Raw genomic sequence first — 19,301 nt, forward strand, 5'->3', positions numbered from 1 at the left:
CTAAGGTTGTTTTGACATACAAGGTTACTAATCCAGTGGCATTGCCACAAAACCAACACCTCTTCACTCTGTCCCATAGGTTTTCATGCTTCTTCTCCAGTTAACTTTTATGTTACATGCGTGCATGATCGTCATTGAAAGTGGGTCACCTGGTTTAGGAGGAAGAGAGAGATGAAAGGGATTATTTACAGAAACGGCAAGATTTAGAACTCTGTTCTGTTATCGTACTTAACATCAAGAAAAATAAACATTTGAAGATTCATGTTCTGTCTTAACTTCAATTTCTTGATATCAATCTCACAGCAAGAGGATGTTTCAGTCAGCCAAGTTTGACATTTAACCAACTCTTGCTGGCAGTAACATGTGAACAGGTAATATTTAAATCAACAATATTTGTTTCCTGAATGATGAGAAGTCACATTGTTTTGAATAACTGTGTTAGCATAAACATTGTTCATGCTACTACTTTGATTCATATCAAGTTTCATTCTAAGTATTAATATATTCTGATTGACACAGGGCATTGAAAATTTATGAAACACACTGGACTGTAAAACATATATAAATACATGTATTTACAGTTTTAAACAAGTCTTTTGATTGGAATAAAGTTGTGTTTTCACATTAAAAACATTTTCTCTGTATCAGTTAATTGAAGAATAAAATGTGTGACTTCCCTTCAACAAGAAATTGCCTCCTGAATTTCCTAAACAATTAAAAAGATCAATGGTGGGAACACTTCTGTCATGCTTAAATTAACTGTATCTTGAGATGAAACATCCATTTCCTCTATTTTTCAGTCAGTAAGCAAAAAACCTTATGATTGACAGTTAGGCAAGTATTTAAAAAGTCTGCATTTCCTTGATTCTGTCATTCGAGGTTTTAGTTGACTGGAGTCTAGTCTCAATAGATCTCTGGTAAAAAGACATCTACAGGTGAGAAATATAGTCAGTTTCAATTATACTATCTCTGAACAGGTTGGTTAGAAAATATTTACAAGGACCCAAATTTAAATTTGTTTGTTTTCTAAACTTTGAATTAAATAATATGTTAACCTTTTAATGTAGAATGAAGTTTGTGATTTTAGTAGTTACTGTGGCATTAGCAAATGCTCTCAGCCTCTCTATTGAAGATTTGGAATGGATTGCCTGGAAAAAGAAGTTTGGTAAGTTATTTTTCTTGCTTTTTATTTGTTCACTTGGTTATGTAAGTGTTGCTATAAATCCACTAAGCCTGTTTCATTTTCTATACAAATGTCTAGTGGGTTGAAGTTTAAGTTGTATTGTGGAAACGCTGCCAGATTATAAAACCTTTTTAATCTTCGTAATATTGTTTTCACATAAAACATTGTTGGTGTTTTCCAACTTCCAACTTAAGGGCAGTTTAAGAGTGTAGTAAAGTTTGGATTTCAGTCAGTCTGGCAAACCATTTAGAGATGGCAAAAAGATACATCAAGAGAAAATTTCCACAAGTAATATTCCCCACCCCTCACCCCCTCTCCCTGAGGTGCCAGGCAATGTCGATGATCAACAAGAAAGAATCTAACTACATATTCTGACATTCAATGGTATTATTATCATCAAATACCCTATCATGAACATAGTGGAGCTCACCATTAAAACCTAACTGAACCAGCTACATAAATACTGTACCTGCAAGAGCAAATTAAAACTGATTAAACCGAATTAAAACTTGGACATGTTACCATGATTGCTCCACAGTTCACCACAATCAACTTGCAGGGATTACCACTGACCAGAAATCGAACAGGATTTTCCATACCAATACTATGACTCTAAGAGCAAGTCAGAGGCTGGAACACCATGGTGATTAGAAAAGGGATCAAGGTTATGGCTAGAAGGCAGATTGAGAAACATATCAGCCATGGCTGAGAGGTGGACCAGACTCAATGGGCTGAATGGCCAAATTCAGATCCTTTACCTTACGGTCTCATGGCAACTTACTGCCCTACTCTCCAAAGCCTGTCCATTATCTGCAAGGCACTGGCCAGAAGTGTCATGGTATATTCCCCAATTACCCCTGCCCCAACAACACTCAAGAGGCTTGAAATCAACTAGGACTAAGGGATCACTTGATTCGCACCAAGGCACTCCTTTATTGAGTTTTCATTTATTATCACGTTTATCTAGAATGATGCATCGAAAAGTGTTTTATCACCATATTATGGCACCATTTTGCGTTACAAAAAGAATAAGAAGAGATTACACCAATAGAGTTCATCTTCTGCACAAAGGTTCTTCAAACTCAGCTCCATGGCTTCTGCAAGCTGTCCAGGGTCTCACGGAGTCTTGCTCCGGGTGCAATAATGACAACCCCTCCAAGAGTCTAGGCTTAATGGCCTACAACAGCCAGGAGTCAGCACTCTGGGTATCACACCTCCGCAGCGATGTGTACCACGTGTACCCGCTCTGTGCACTGCATTCCCTGCAGCCGAAGACTCACTGACATCCTTCCAGCTCCCTCATGACATCATGAAGAAAAGAAAAAAGAGAGAGATGAGAAAGGACAGAGGGATGCAGGCAGCCTGGAGCAGATGGGCTCAGGAACCCAAACACTGCCTACTGTGCCTGCACTGCCATCTTATGTTAATAACGCGTTCTCTCCAGTGCTAGCACCTGGCAGCTGTATATGTACTCCCAAACTCTTGTTCAGCAGCACCATCCAACCCACAGCCAATACAATCTAGACAGACAAGGACAGCAGATGCCAGGGGACACTACCACCTCTAAGCCATCCTGAGTTGGAACCCTGCTGTCATCCTTCATTTCTGAAAACCCTAGGACTCCCTTCAATATGCTGATCTCAAATGGACTGCAACTATTCAAGCAATCAGCTCACTACCACCATGACAAGGGAACTTAAGAATGGGCAATAAATACTGGCCGTGTCACAATTCCCACATCTTGTGACTTAATAAAAAATGTATTCGGAATTCTTCTTTAGAGAAAAACGGGATATGTAATCAGAGGGTGAATCAGGAAGGTGTTAATCGGGGTCAGTGGGTCAACAGGAGGTGATCACGGGGTCTGCTGATCCTGGGCATTGAGGTGGGAGATGGGGAGCACATCCGATATCTGAGTGGAGAGGATATGCTGATGGACTTGGGAATGATGGACTTGTGGTAGGGTGGAAAGGTGCAAGATCTGAGCCTGATCGGTTCGAGGGAAGGTTGGAAGACTTGTGGAAGGAAGTTTTAAGGGAGCATGGATCGGAAAGGATCCTCAGGTCGGCATCTGGATCCAGTAGTCTGGTGTAAAGGCTTGTGATTCCATCAAATCCTCACCATGCTGATGCAGCTGGAATGCTTGATGGACAGGAATGTGGAAGATAGAAGTTCACTTTCAAAAGCAGTATGATAACAAGTTAAGCAGCCTCATTACCATATCGAAAATATCAATCCCTTGCTTGGATTGGGTTGATTGACTTCTAGACTTGGTTAAAATTGGAAATGGCTGGATTGGATGGGAATTTATGTTGGCAAGTGTCTGCTCAACCCTACTCAGCCAAAACCTCCTTCTTTGCATAGGTTAAAATGTTGGTTAGTGTGGATTTCAAAAATAATTTCTACCATAAAGTCAAGTAGTTCTCAATGACAATTGGTCCAATACTTGGTGGCTCAGTGGTTAGCACTGTTGCTTCACAGCACCACAAACCTCGGTTCAAATCCACCCTCAGAGTGACTGTCTGTATAAAGTTTGCAAATTTTCCCCAAATCTGTGTGGGTTACTTCCGTGTACTCCAGTTTCATCCCACAGCCCCAAAACGTGCAGGTTAGGCAGATTGGTCAAAGCAAATTGCCCATGTCATTTGGGCTTGATACTGTGAGGAGCTCCAATATGCTGTGTATTGAAGTGTTTTGGTTTGAGGACTTTGTCACAAATGGAGATAGATTAAAGTTCAGCTGGACACAAGACAATTTGTAAGCTGTAATATAAGCTGCATTGCTTAGCTGAGGCTCAGAATTTACAGAAGTCTTTGCGACTGTTTCAGACATTGCTGCAGCATAACTGCAGTCCAACCTGCGCAGTTGGTGTTTCTTATAAAACAACACAACGGAGGACATCTCAATTGTGTAAAAGTGTAACGTGGATAACAGGGAATGAGCAGCCCCTGGCGAGAGGTTTATACAAAAGCTGCTGTAATAAAAGCAAAGCACTGAGGATGCTGGAAAGCTGAAATAAGGCAGAATGTGCTAGAGAAACTCAGCAGGTCAGGCAGCATTTGTGAAGTCAGAAACAGTGTTAATTTTCTGAGTCCGGTATGACTCTTCTTCAGAATCGAAAGGTGTTGGAAAAGATGGTTTTAATGCTGTTGAACAGGAAGGGAGGAGGAACAATAAAATCATAAAGTACTGGAATAGCTTAGTAGGCCTGTGAAAAGAGAAACAGAGTTAATGTTTCGTGTTAAACATGACTCTTCTTCTGGACTTGAAATTTTAGTTCTGTTTTTCTCTCCACAACTGCTGCCAAACCTGCTGAGCTTCTCCAGCACTTTATGGTTTTATTAGTATTGTGGTTTTATTAAGGGAGGAGTAGAAAGGAGAACAAATAGCAAGGGTGCCCGGGGGAAAGGCAAAGACAGTGATAATGGTGGAATAGGAGAGATAGGGATGTGAAATCAGAGTGAAATAAGTCTGTTGTGCTGAGAGTAAAGCCAGCAAGACTGAAATAAAACACAGCTGGGGAATGTAACTGGAGTCCTGCCTCGGGCAACTGACTGTGTGGAGTTTGCACACTCTCCCCGTGTCTGCGTGGGTTTTCTCCGGGTGCTCCGGTTTCCTCCCACAGTCCAAAGATGTGCAGGTTAGGTAAATTGGCCATCCTAAATTGTCCCATAGTGTTAGGTGCATTAATCAGGGTAAAAACAATGACTCCAGATGCTGGAAACCAGATTCTGGATTAGTGGTGCTGGAAAAGCACAGCAGTTCAGGCAGCATCCGAGGAGCAGTAAAATTGACGTTTCGGGCAAAAGCCCTTCATTAGGAATACAGGCAGAGAGCCTGAAGGGTGGAGAGATAAATGAGAGGAGGATGGGGGTGGGGAGAAAGTAGCACAGAGTACAATAGGTGAGTTGGGGAGGGGATGAAGTTGATAGGTCAGGGAGGAAGAGCTTCAGGGCAGAGGAAATGACCACCCTTCAGGCACTCTGCCTGTACACCACTAATCCAGAATCTGGTTTCCAGCATCTGCAGTCCTCATTTTTGCCTAGTTGATTTTAACCCTACTGCGAATCCTCTTGCAAGGATGCCTGCCTTGAAGAAGTTTTTCTCCTCTCTCTAAAAGGATCCCAGGGAGTCCATCTCCCACTGCAACTCCCAGGTCATTTCCTCTGTCCTGAAGCTCTTCCTCTCTGACCTATCACCTTCATCTCCTCCCCTACTCACCTATTGAACTCTGTGCTACTTTCTCCCCACTCCCACTCTCCTCTCATTTATCTCTCCACCCTTCAGGCACTCTACCTGTATTCCTGATGAAGGGCTTTTGCCCGAAACGTCGATTTTACTGTTCCTTGGATACTGCCTGAACTGCTGTGCTTTTCCAGCACCACTAATCCAGCATTAGTCAGGGGTAAATGTAGGGGAATGGGTCTGGGTGAGTTACTCTTCGGAGGGTCGGTGTGGACTTGTTGGGTCGAAGGGCCTGTTTCCACACTGTAAGTAATCTAATACAGAGATCACACTCCGAAGTTGGGGAACTCAATATTGGGTCCGAGAGACTGTAAAGACTCTAAACAGAAAGTAAGATGGCATCCTTCAAGCTTGCATTGAGTGTCATTATAACGTTGCAGTACGCCAAAGGCAGAAATGTGAGCATGGGATCAATTGCTGCTAATCTGTTGTAAACTAGTCACCAACTACTCAGTGAAATTCAGTTTAGGAAGATGTCTTGAATATCAGAATCAAAAAAAGGAAGCCTAATCTGTTGCAAAAAGATTTATAGGGAATCACAGGATTCAATATGCAGAAATCAGTCAAATTGAAAGTGAGGCATCCCATATGTACAATTAAGCTCCATGGTAATTCATGTAGCAATTATAGATGTGGCATGTTATTCTTTCAGCTTTTTTTAAATTTGTGAGATTTCAGAAATGTCAGGGTTTTTTTTCTTTTTTGTCAGTCCGATTTATTTCACAGTCAATATAACTCATGACAATATGTCAGTATCACTTAAACAGACTTCCTTATTTTATAAACATTACATTATAGCGTGTCCAATAGAATAAAGATCACCATCTTAACTTGGATCACATGAAGCATGACAAACAATGAATACCCCAAAGCTAGCCCAGGAATGTATATATCTATGAATGTAACAATTGTATAAAAAAGCCAGCTGTAATAAATATCTTTCAATGTGATTATTACCTTGCCAAGTTTCTTCTGTCTTGAGGAATAAAATAAGCATTGGTGGATCAGGTAAAATATCTTGCTGGAGGCAAAGCCCACTTCATGTCTTTTCTTTCCTTCTCTCTCTCTCTCTCTCTCTCTCTAATCTACCTTCTCTCTTTCCTCTTCCAGAGTATGACTGAATTCATCCTCCTGAATTCACCATCTTTTTAAGGTCTACTGTAATTTATTTCACCATAAATCCATAAATATCACAGGTTAGGGAGATTGATTGTCTAGTTTACTTGGGTCCCTGATGCCCTGGTTCCCTTTTTTCACCACTACAGGCTCACATCTCTGGCAACTTGTCGGTGAGATTGTGCTAAGCTGAAGGGTACAAGGGCAAATCCAAAGGCAGATGTTGTTTGTTACCCATTATGGAAAAATCTGCCCAATTGATTCCTTTCCTTCAGATTTTTATATTATCAATTGTTCTCAATTAATAAAAATATAACCTTTTATGTTGCAATGAAGACTGTTATTCTGTTTTGCTTTAGGGATATTGATGGGTTACGTATTTGAATTTATTACACTTTCTACAATATATCCATACATGTCTTGTATATATTGAATTTTAAATGTATTTGATGCATTAAAAAAAAAGTTAATTGACCATGGATCATTCTTCTAAATCGATTCAAAGTAACTCGCTTAATTTCACTCAGGAATTGAGAAAGTGAAGTGACTACTTTAATCTTTTCCCTTAATTCAAGGTAAATTGTACTCTTCCCTCAAAGAGGTAGACTATCGTAAGGAGATCTGGCTGACTAACTGGAAGACTGTTATAGTGCACAATATGCTGGCAGACCAGGGGTTGTATAATTATCGACTGGGAATGAACGCTTTTGCTGATCTGGTAATTCATTGTTTACTACTTTCTTTGGAGGTGCATCTACAATGCAGCTTTTGTATCGTGCAAAGTGGTTTCTGTTTTCACATGATGCCACAGTTGCTTTACAAACTTGGAGTTGGAGCTTGATTTAGATTCACAGAGACAGGTGGGTAGAATCTCTCATATTTTAACACTGCATTCACTGTGCACCAGCAAAGCAGATTTTAAAAAGTGTCATGGGATTTTCTTTAATGGCCCTGTTGATTTTAAAGTTACCTGGAGTGAGACCACTATCATTTCCAATTATTTAAAATGTAATGGGTGGGAGAGAAACTTGGCAAGGATATCAGCTCTCCCTTTGCTGCAGAATTCAAGTTCCAACCATGGGATGTCATCTGGCTAGTGACAGGAACCTACTGCAGATGCTGGAAATCTGAAACAGACACAGAGAATGCTGGAGGAACTCAGTAAGTCTGACAGCATCTGTGGAGAGAAAGCTGAGTGAATGCTTCAGGTCTGGTATAACTTGAATGCACCAGCATCAAGGATCTTGTGCAGTCCCAGCAGCAGGCAATATATCCATCTGTAGTTGGAGGGAGAGTACAACTGGTGGGATGCCAAAAAGCATGGTGCATTGGTAATGAGGCAAGTTTGGGAAGATAACATGAGAAAACTTGTTTTAGCTTGTGGACAGAAACCCTTCATGAAACTCAGCAAGATTGATGCTTAACTAAGTTTTGGCAATATTTAGCCCATGCAGTCCCTCACTGCACCAGATGGCCTCGATATACATCTTCCATGATTGTCATTAGCTAGTCAGAGAGTAATCAGATTTACTGACAGTAGACTTTAGACATTACTTTTGCTATAAATCTATCATGGCGTTGTCCAAAATGAATAACATTCTCATTTACTCATGACCACAAGTCTTTGTATCTCACTCATTTTAAGGAACCTGGTCAGTGTTACTAGTCAAGCTATTACTCCACAGTTCTTTATTCACTCAAGGGTGCGTGTGCATCATTGGCTGGGCCAGCATTTATTGCCCACCTTAGGTTGTCCTTGAGAAGATGGTGGTGAGCTGCCTTTTTGAACCACTACTGTATGCTGTAGGTCGACCCACAATACCTTTAGGGAAGGAATTCCAGGATTTGGACTCAGCAATGCTGAAGGAACAGCAAAATGTTTCTAAATCAGAATGGTGAGTAGCTTGGAGGGGAACTTGCAGGGGTGGTATTCCCATGTATCTGCTGCCCTTCTCCTTCTAGGTGAAAGTGCTTGTGAGTTTGGAAGCCTCTGAGGAGCCTTGGTGAACTTCTAACCTAATAATATTAACAGTTTTAATGATGTTTCTTTTGCAGAAAAATGAAGAATATAAAAAATTGGTGCTTGGCAACTGCTTGAGAAACACAAATTCCACAAAGCATGCCACATTCCATTCTCTGTCCTTCAATAATGTTGATCTTCCAGACAGAGTGGATTGGAGAGATAAAGGCTATGTCACTCCTGTGAAAAACCAAGAGAGTTGTGGTTCGTGCTGGGCGTTCAGTGCAGTAAGTCTGAATTGTGCAGTCTTACTTCACGATAAGGATTATGTTTAATCAGAATAAAACATTACATTCCGGTATTTTGAACATTAGATAAGCAAATCTTTGATTAAGTTGAAATATGTAACTTTATGATTGAACTCTGAGGTTGTAATATCAATATTGACTGAGCTTGAACATATAAAAGATCCTTCCATACTTTAGTGTTAGAAGACATAAATTCTGCAGCTTGGTAAGATATTGAGGTATCTTCAATACATGAACAAGTAATTTTGTACAATTCAACCAGGTTTAATATACTAACCTCCCCATACCTTTACTGTTTTAATGGGTTTTCTTAATTAAAATCACCATAGTCCCAGTGGGCTTCACTGTCATTAAAGAGAGATGACTGGTGATGGTTTTAAGCTGAGGGTCATCACAACTCAGATGATGGGAGAGATTAAGAAGGAGGGACTTTCATGGTAATCTCAGCTGAGGCGGGGGGGGGGGGGGGGGGGGGGGGGGATTGAATTGGTGCTGTTGGTATCACACTGCATTGTAAACCAACTGAGATAACCAACCACTTCAGCAATTTGTAATACTTAGATTGAAATACATGTTTCCTTTTCATTTTTTAAAATATGTTTTGCCTGTATGTAATTGTGTGCTTATTTTTAATCACAGACTGGATCTTTGGAAGGACAGCACTTTAGAAATACTGGTAACTTAGTTTCTCTGAGTGAACAGCAGCTTGTTGACTGCTCCGGTGGTTATGGAAATCATGGCTGTGACGGTGGACTCATGAATAATGCATTTCGTTACATAATAACCAATGGAGGAATCGACACTGAAGAATCGTATCCATACACAGCAGAGGTTAAGAGAATCTTGACAGAGTATTCCATATTGAATCACGACTTCAATTCACATAGGAACAACCGCCTTTACACATTTAACACAAAATCCTACATTTCCCTTAATCAAATGAAAGCATAACAGATATTAACACAAAAGCATGCATATGATTTGATCTTTTACCTGTAATTTTTGATTCCATGTCTGCACAAAGACTAGATGCATTAACTAGCTTGATATTGGATTGAAGTGCGATTAAACACCTGAAAAATAATTGATCCTTGAACTCAAGTGGATCTTTAATGGACTTTTTAAATCAGCATATTGGAATTAAAACAGTTACAATGAGACAACCACGCTACATAACCCAATATATTCAAAGGATTATTTTTTCTTGAAGGCAGTGCAAAAGTATGTCTTTTTTTCTGTGAATTGCAAGAGCTTTGCTCCCTGGTCATTAGAGTTCCAGCTGATATCCATCATAGGAACGTAGGAGTTCCCAAGGTCCATCAAGTTCATCTTCAACTATTCCAGTAGTTGATTATGCAATGATAATAGTGATATTGACTAATCATAGCCATTAATCTCTTCCATGGTACTGTTAGGGTCATAACTGTAAATCTCAGCATCCCTGGATTATAAAGGGTTATCTTTATCCTAAACTGCTGACTATGGATGAATGAACTTTGCTACAACTTGCCATTCAACTAGTTCATAACTATCCTGCATTTTATTCTCACATCCAGCTTTATGACTGAAAGTGAGAAGCTCCTGACCCAAGTCCCAGTCCATGATATTTTAGCTGTGGAAGGAATATTCATGATACCATCCAAAAGGTTGATTCTCCCAAGCTTTTGCCCATTGTTCCCTGAGAGAATGCATGCACTGAGTTACCATTCAAATCTTTGTTATGTTGCTTTTTGTGATTTTTCATCTCTTTTACCTTGCAAGTTATTTTAATTTGTTCTTGCTGTGTACATGAGGCTGGAGAGATTCCAGTTATTGGCCTCTCTAGTTGCAATATTGTAAAGTTCCACTCATCTGAGGAAGCCCTTGCAGTGTAAGTTCTCCTAGAGTGGTGCTATGGAGGCTATAATTGGGTATGCATGTATATGGATGCATGTTTAATCAGAAATAATAGATATTTAGGTAAATGTGTTACTTTTATTACCACAAAGGAGATGTTGGAACACAGAACAAAATTTCAAAATTCGCCAAAAACACCAACTTTGGAGATTTGGCAAATACTGAGAATGGTAATAATTAATTTAAAGAGAACGCAGGCTAGCAGAATATGGACAAAAATGGCAAATCAAATTTAATATAGAGAGAAATATGGGCGGCACGGTGGCACAGTGGTTAGCACTGCTGTCTCACAGCACCAGAGACCCAGGTTCAATTCCTGCCTCAGGCGACTGACTGTTTGCACATTCTCCCTGGGTTTGCTCTGGTTTCCTCCCACAGTCCAAAGATGTGCAGGTTAGGTGAATTGGCCATGCTAAATTGCCTGTAGTGTTAGGTGAAGGGGTAAATGTAGGGGAATGGGTGAGTTGCGCTTCAGTGAGTCGGTGTGGACTTGTTGGGCCGAAGGGCCTGTTTCCACACTGTAAGTAATCTAAAAAAAAATGAGGTGTTGCATTTTGGCAAAATAGATAGGGAGAGGGAATTGAGGTTAAATGATATTTTAAGAAGGAGTTATACAGACCCAGCTAGGAGTTGAGGTGCATGAATCTTTGAAGGTGGCAAGACATATTTAGAAAATTGCTAACAAAACAAACAGGGTCTTGACCTTCACAAATGAAGACACTGAGTGAAACCGGAGAGAGGCAATAACCAGAGCATTTTGTCCAGCTTTGGTCACCCCACTTCAGGAAGGATGAGAGGGTAGGATGTGGATTTTCCAGAAAGATTTCAAGGATTTGAGATTTTAGTGAGATAATTAGGTAGGAAGAGATTGGGTTATTCTTGGGGTAAAAGAAACTGAAAGGAGATTTGATCGACATGCACAAGATTAAGGCAGATGCAGGTAGAGTAAAAAAGGAAAAGCTGTTCCCATTAGTAGATGTTGCAAGAACAGGGGGACACTGATTTAGGGTTTGTGAAAAAGAACTATTTTTATATAGCAAGTAGTGACAAAGGTGGTATAAGTAAAGACTAATTTCAAAAGAAAAGATGTGCACCTGAGGGAAATAAATGTGCAGGGGGATTGCTGTGGAGAGCTGTAAAAGTAAAACTATAAAATTGTAAAAGGGACTTAGTGAGCTGGTATTATGGCAATGTGGCTCTAAGAAAATCAACCACATAATCATAAGTGATTTCTGCCTAAAGGGGTAATTCAAATCTAAATATCAAACTAATTCCCAGCAATATGCTTCATTCAAAAAGTTCAGAGCTGAAGATGGTAAGTTGAATAATTAGTGAGTGGAGTTCATCTCAGTGAGTGGCTATGAATATTAACAGACCCATTATTTATTTTACTTTTATCGATACCAACAAATATATTACATTCTGAGCAGTCTTTTCTCTGTATAAAACTGTGGCTAAATGCAGTCTGTGCAAAGAGAGGTCACTAGCTGTTTTGCAATATTACCTTACATCTTGAAAAGGAGGAATGAACAGGATTACTTGGAGAATTGGCACTAAGTACATTTTTCATTTGGAAAGCTGGCACAGTGAGAATGGGACGAATGGCCTCCTTTGTGCTGTAACAATTCTGAAATTTAATTAACAGACCTAGTCATTTTTGTATCCCACCCAGTACCTTTCTGCATCCCACCAAATCTATTCAGTGGTTTGAAATGCTGGAAATGGCTAGTGTGGCAAGTGCCATGTCATAAGCAATAATGCCTACATTTTAAATTTGCACACCCAATGGAAACAACAGAAAAACTACAGACGTGGCGAAACTGTTTTTGAACATGAAAGTGTTCACTTCTGATAAGGTATATAACACATGGCATTCAGCACATTAAGCTCTGCTGCTTTTGTTCTACTTTTTCAGGAAGGATTATGCAGCTTTAATCCAGAAACTATTGGTGCTGTATGCAATGGGTACATTGATCTACCCAAGGGAAGTGAGGCTTATTTGCAAATGGCAGTGGCAGACAATGGACCAATCTCCGTTGCCATTGATGCAGGTCATCTATCATTCCAATTATATTCCTCAGGTAGGCATTTGGATGGAATAAGTTGCCTTTTGGATAATTCTTTGCCCATTTACATTATGCAGTTTTATGATTTAACATCCATGGCACAGATTCTTGTTCCAGTGATTCATGTGATGAATTTGGATGCAGAAAGCAATCCACACATCAGATATACCAAATCTGTATATTTTGAGCTATACAAGGTATATAGATGCAATTTATAGTCACTTCTGTTGTGCAAAACCGAATCCCTGCTCAATGAGATGGAGTGAGCTATTAAAAAGGCACATAAGCTAGATGACAAAAGATCAGGTTGAGCATAGAAGAAGAAGTCATGTAAGAAATGTACTGTCATAATCATGGGTGAGCTTAATCTATGTGGAGTCCACAATTTAGCTTTCTCAGATTAACAGGGGAGGCAGGCGTGTTAGATGTTGACTAATTTCCCACTCCCACTTACAAGAAAGCTCTCCATTTCACCCTCCAATCATCTTGCTAAGGGGTGACCGATGATCTTCTTGAGCTATCGCAGGTCACAACAGTGGTGTTCTGGGAAGAGCCAGCATATTCTGGCTCCTAAAGCCCATTGGTCAAGCCTGTTCCTCATGCAATCCAACAGTGAGGAGGTATAGGGAGAGGGGTTCAGGGGAGTCAGAGGCAAGGGCAGGAAGCTGGCTTTCAGAGGCCACTACTTTGCACCCCCTCCATACATGACTCTGGTGGCCCCCAGATTCAGGCAAATGGAAATACCCCCATAACCTGGCAGGCAGGTTGCCCCAGTTATCCCGTCTGGAAACCATATATTTTTCCAACTTGCCAGGAAGGCAAGTAATTGGGGAGGTGTTGAACTGAAGACAATAAGTGCCTGCAAATTGACCAAGGATGTTACCAAGACTGGAATATTTTAGTTATAAGGAGAGGTTGGATAGACTGGGACATTTTTTTCCCTGGAGTGTAGGAAGCTAAGGGGTGACCTTATAGAGAATTAGATTTAGAATTCGAAGTCTAAAACTAGAGAAGTCTAAAACTTAAAACTAGGTTTAGGGTGAGAGGGAAAACATTTAAAAGTGACCTGAGGGTCAACTTTATCACACAGAGGATGAAGCGTGTATGGAATGAGTTGCCAGAGGAAGTGTTACAGATGAGTACTTTTACAACATTTAAAAGACATTTGGACAGGTACATGCATAGCAAACATTTAGAGGGATGTGGGCTAAATGCAGGCAACTGGGACTAGTTCACTTTAAGAAACAGGATTGGCATGAATGCATTGGGTCGAAGGGCTTGTTTCCATGCTGTGTGAGTCTGTAACTCTTTATTTTGTGTGGATCAAAATATTACAGATCACATTTCATAATATGGAATACTTGTCGAATAAGATGTCTTTGTTACCTCTGATTCTCCCTTTATCAGGGAATTTGTAAGTGTACAAATCTTTTGTAGCCTGTTCCTGGAAAAACATTGGTAACTTTGTTCCTTTTTGAATGCAGGTGTCTATGATGAGCCCTTGTGTAGTAGTGAAGAGCTTAATCATGGTGTTCTAGTTATTGGATATGGAACATTACATGGAAATGACTATTGGCTGGTTAAGAACAGGTAAAGGTATAAACTACTGCCTTGCAAACACCACACATAATCCAGGCCTTGGTTAGTTCAGTGAGCTGGATTGCAATAATAAGTGTTGCTAACAGCACGGGTTCAATCCCTGCACTGGCTGAGAAGGACTCACTGCCTCAAACTCTCGTCTTGCCTTAGGTGTGGTGACCAGGTTAAACTTCAACCAGTTGTTTCTTCTCAAATGAGGGTGTGGTCATCTGGGACTGATGATACTTTTTGATTATATAATCCATAAAACTGACTTAACCCTGCTGAACATTTCCTGGTATTGTCTCAGTTTTCACGGAACACTGGCTTGTTTGTTTTCCCTTATTCTTTCATGGGATCAGGGCATCGCTGGCAAGACCAGCATTTGTTGCCCATGACTAATTAACCTTGAACTGTGTGATTTGCTCATCCATTTTCATGTGGCTATTAAGAGTCAATTATGTTGCTGTGGATTTGAAGTCACATGTGGGCAAGACCAGTGAGGGCAGCACAGCAGATTTTCTTCTCTGAATAACATCAGTGACCCAGATGTTATTTTTATTTCTCAACAATGGGCAATTGTCCCATGGTCACCATTAGTGAGACTAGCTTTCTTTTCCAAATTTAATAATTACACTTAAATTCCACCAAATTACATTTGCCAACAATTGTGTTTCATAACCAAGAAAAGAGACCATCTGTATTGACTGTTTATGTTTGCAGCATAAAGTAGTTAACTAATGATTAATGGGATTTATCACCTTGGTGTCATTTTCCACTCCTCTTACAATGAGCTCATAACAAGAGATCAGTTTGCTAACCACTGAACTCTTTCCCTTCTGAAAGCCCAATATAGTTCTGTTTAGCCGCAGATGGTTAGAATTTATTGTTTGAAACTATTTCCAAAAGATCAGCAACTTTTCTTCTTTCGGTTCTTTTTCCTCTTCCATGCTCAGCTATAGTTTTACTTTCTGCTTTGACAACATACACAGCTCACTGTGTCTTTCATTGAGCATATTGTGATTGACAAGGATGTCTTTGTAGCAATCATGACAATACCGTCAAGCAGCTTTACTTGGTGTTCTTAGATATGATCAAATTTCATTCCCATATTGTTTCTTTATTTTGAAATACTTATCCTTAGGGATAAAAGAGCAGGGAAATCTCAGTAAAAGCAGGAATTAATTTATCAAAATATTTGATCCTTGTCTGTCATTCCACATTCCCTTGGCATTTTTCTTCCCAAGCTCTGGCTTCTGAGTTAAGGACATTCAGGCCGGGTGCTCCAGTTTCCTCCCACCAAACAAAGATGTGCAGGTTAGGTGAATTGGCCAAGCTAAATTGCCCATAGTGTTTGGGAATGCGTAAGTTAAGTGAATTAGTCCGGGTCAAATATAGGATAATTGCCTCACAGCACCAGGGACCCAGGTTCGGTTCCAGCCTCGGGTGACTCTCTGTGTGGAGTTTGCACATTCTCCCCGTGTCTGCGTGGGTTTTCTCCGGGTGCTCCGGTTTCCTCCCACAGTCACAAAGATGTACAGATCAGGTGAATTGGCCAGGCTAAATTGCTAAATTGTCTGTGGGATATGGGTCTGGGTGGGTTACTCTTTGGAGGGTCAGTGTGGACTTGTTGGGCTGAAGGGCCTGTTTCCACACTATAGAGAATCTAATCAGATCTTCAGGGCTGCATGACTGACATGGTAGAGGGCATCCTCAGAGCTGTTTTAGCTGCCTCTCTGCAGCTACAGCGGACAGAATTTGTTGGTCTGTATCTTTACCTCTATAAAAGGGTATTTATTGCAGCAGCCAACAGTAATCCTAGACCGTTTCAGATTCAGTCAAGGAGGCCTTATTTCACTGGCACCTGATAGGATGGTTTCCTTTGGGTCCTTAGTCAACTTGTGTGCCTTTAACTTGAGATAGCTGACCAGCCCGTAAGGTGGTAGCTGGGGTTTACAGTCTAGGGGTTGGGCAGTAGTTAAAAAGCTGCCTTTCAAAGTCACACTCTGGCTTCACACAATGAGTATTCATATCATAGTCCCTGTGCCAATGAACCTTCCTGCAGAATACTTAATTCAGCTTTCTGCTACACCAGATTTTCCAGGGAGCAGAAAGTTAGATGCAGTATTTTTGCAGTGTTTTGGTATTATTTCTCAATTGGGTATTGGAGAGTGAAGTTAAACATGAATCAACACAAGGATGTCATCTACAGTGCCTGTAAGAGTAATACATGAATATTTAAAGGAAAAACATGTAATATGTAGTGATGTAGTTTAATATGCGATCTCCTACATGACATGATATTATGCACTTCAACAAATGAATGTTCATGCAAACATATACTGTTATGGAAACAAACTTCACTGAGTTAGGATCCAATGCAAAGGCAGCTTTAACATGCTTCAATTTCCACAAACGTATGAATGCCATTAAAATTCTAAAACATTTTCAGCTACCTCTGTTAAATTCCACATTCCAATAAAATCAAAATACTGCAGATGCTGGAGATCTGAAATAAAAACAGAACGTACTGGAGCAATTCCATACGTCTGGCAGCATCTGTGCAGAAAGAAACAGATTTTTAAGTTTGATATGATGCTTCATTGAAATTGTAATATTGTTAAGTGTAATTTGAAGATATATTTGCACAAAAACTTAAGAACAGAAGAAATAGGAGCTGGAATCTGCCGTCTGGCTAAGGTTTTAACATTTTGGAATATTCATATTTCATCATTTTCTTTTTGTTAGCTGGGGTACAGACTGGGGTGATGAAGGATTTATTTACATGTCAAGGAACAAGAACAATCAATGTGGAATTGCGTCTGCTGCCAGCTTTCCTGTGGTTTAGTCTAAGTAAGTTTGCCTTGGTCAATTTATTTCAAAAGGGAACATGGTGACTTTATGAAGTGACCAGTGATGGCACCTGGAGGTTGTGGTGGGAAGGGTAGAATGGGTAGAAATTGGTGGATGATCTTCAGGTCTAAAATGCTGACAGATTCAGCAGTGGATGGCCAAAGTAAATTGGTGCAGGTTTTGAATTACTGCTAAATTTATCATGTCCATTTTTGGGTAATGTTGCCAGATGCACAAAGCCAAGGATTCTTCACAGTAGGGGAGCAAGTTCTAGGATGTTGACCTGCAAGATAAGAACGAAGGAATGGCAATATAGTTCTAGATCATGGTATGTGGCTTGGGAAAGAGTCTGAAGGCAGTAATGTTCTCATGCAGCAGCTACCTTTGTCCTTCCAGCTGGAGGTGGTGGGTGTTGTCGGAGGAGCCTTGGCATGTGGCTGCAGTGCAACCTATAGATGGTACATACTGCTGGCACAGTGTTTCAATGATAGAGTGAATGAACTTTTAAAATGGCAGATGAGCTGCCAATCTAATGGAATCCTTTGCCTTGGATGTTTAACACAGTTGAAGAAATCCTTTTGGAAAATGTGTTTTCTGATGAGTTCAGCAGGGGTCAAACAGAACAGAAGTATTCAGTTTCAAGAAAAATCCTCCTGTGGAGCTAGGAGGAGCAGCAACCACACTCCCCCAACCTCTCCCATGGGATCTGAACTCCACCATTGGTAATCCCAATGGTTGTAGGAGTCAAAGTCAGGCTACTGCTCTTCTTGCAAGAAGATTAACACCTCCTTACTTCAATGCAAAAACTGCCAATAAATATCCTTCCTTCCCCTGGTTCTAAGCCAAGGCAAGCGAATGGTAAAAATAAGGACAGAACAAACCAAAACAGAGCATTTAATAAATAATTTACTTCTCCAAACATCAATAGATAATGATTGGGACTGAGGTTACATCCTATCAGTCACTGACATGAAGAGCTGGTATACTTTTCACTTTTATAAAAAAACAATTCACTCCAATGTAGGCGGTGCAGAAAGTTTATTTTAGACAGAGAAATGATTTCCTGTCCATAACTGTGGGTTCATGGCAGACACATGTTTGTGGTCATGAATTTGCAACTTAATATTTGTGCATTATTATTACAGTTATAAAAAAAACCCTTTACCTTTACAATGTTCACTTCATAAGCTTCGGACGTCCTTGCACCCTCACAGTTGATGAAGTACTTTTGAATTACAGACAGGTTGTAAAGTAGAAAGTGTCACAATTTGTACACAGCAAACTTCCACAAATAGCATGGTGATAATGAGCAGATAATTTGAATTTATCACATTAGTTGAGCATGAAACATAGGCCAAGACACTAGTAACACTAATTAAAGCAACAAAGGATAAAAATAAACACGTACATTTGCTCATTGGGCTAGACCATTTTTGCCCATTTAATTTCCTGTTGCTGCTTTGTTGTACCAACCTTAAACTTCTCTGCTTTTCTTCATAGATTTTGAAATTCTCCGTAATTCCAAAATGGTGCCATGGTGGATACTGAAGGATGCTAATATAAAATATTATATCATATAGCATATTTTTGAACCCCAATCACTTTTAATAAATTGTATAATGCATTATAAGCCACTGCTGGATACATTTAGTTTTGCTAGTTTAGTTTCTCATAGGCAATGAAACCTTATTGTTTATGCATGTACTGAGCCATAGTATTTTGAGGGTTTTTTTGAACAAGATTTGTACATTGGAGATGTTCATACACATTTTATGACATTATACTTCAGTCCATTATACTCTCCAAGATATTCTGGAAAGATAACTGGATTTGTCTGGTTCTGCTATTGATGTATGTTGCAATAAATATGTCATTTTTAACTTCAATATTTGCTGCTTCTCATTAGCTCTGAACTATTTGTGCGTACGTGCAGCATGCCACGATGATGAAATTGAACATAAGAGCCCTTGAGAGGGTGGGGGTTCTCAGTTTTCTTAAAGTGCTGCAGCCTTTGCAGTCGATCTACAACATTATTAGGAAGCAAATTCCAGGGTTTTGACTATTTTCTTTATTTATTTATGGGAAGAAGGCCATCT

The 19,301-nt window shown here is 40.0% G+C and overlaps 1 protein-coding gene across 1 annotated transcript; it reads left to right on the forward strand.

Annotated features, from left to right (window-relative positions):
- Positions 1-885: 885 nt before the first annotated feature.
- ctsl.1 (cathepsin L.1) lies at positions 886-19,085 on the forward strand. The gene is made up of 9 exons (XM_043717288.2): positions 886-935; positions 1,068-1,165; positions 7,120-7,262; positions 8,600-8,791; positions 9,452-9,643; positions 12,624-12,789; positions 14,259-14,364; positions 17,101-17,205; positions 18,706-19,085. Exons 2-8 carry the CDS (start codon positions 1,069-1,071, stop codon positions 17,198-17,200), a joined length of 996 nt encoding a protein of 331 aa, XP_043573223.2. The 5' UTR covers positions 886-935; position 1,068; the 3' UTR covers positions 17,201-17,205; positions 18,706-19,085.
- The last annotated feature ends 216 nt before the right edge of the window (positions 19,086-19,301 follow it).

The sequence above is a fragment of the Chiloscyllium plagiosum genome, unplaced genomic scaffold, assembly GCF_037043375.1.
Source record: "Chiloscyllium plagiosum isolate Xiang-an unplaced genomic scaffold, Cpla_swu_hap1 HiC_scaffold_30, whole genome shotgun sequence".
Classification (NCBI taxonomy): Eukaryota; Metazoa; Chordata; class Chondrichthyes; order Orectolobiformes; family Hemiscylliidae; genus Chiloscyllium; species Chiloscyllium plagiosum.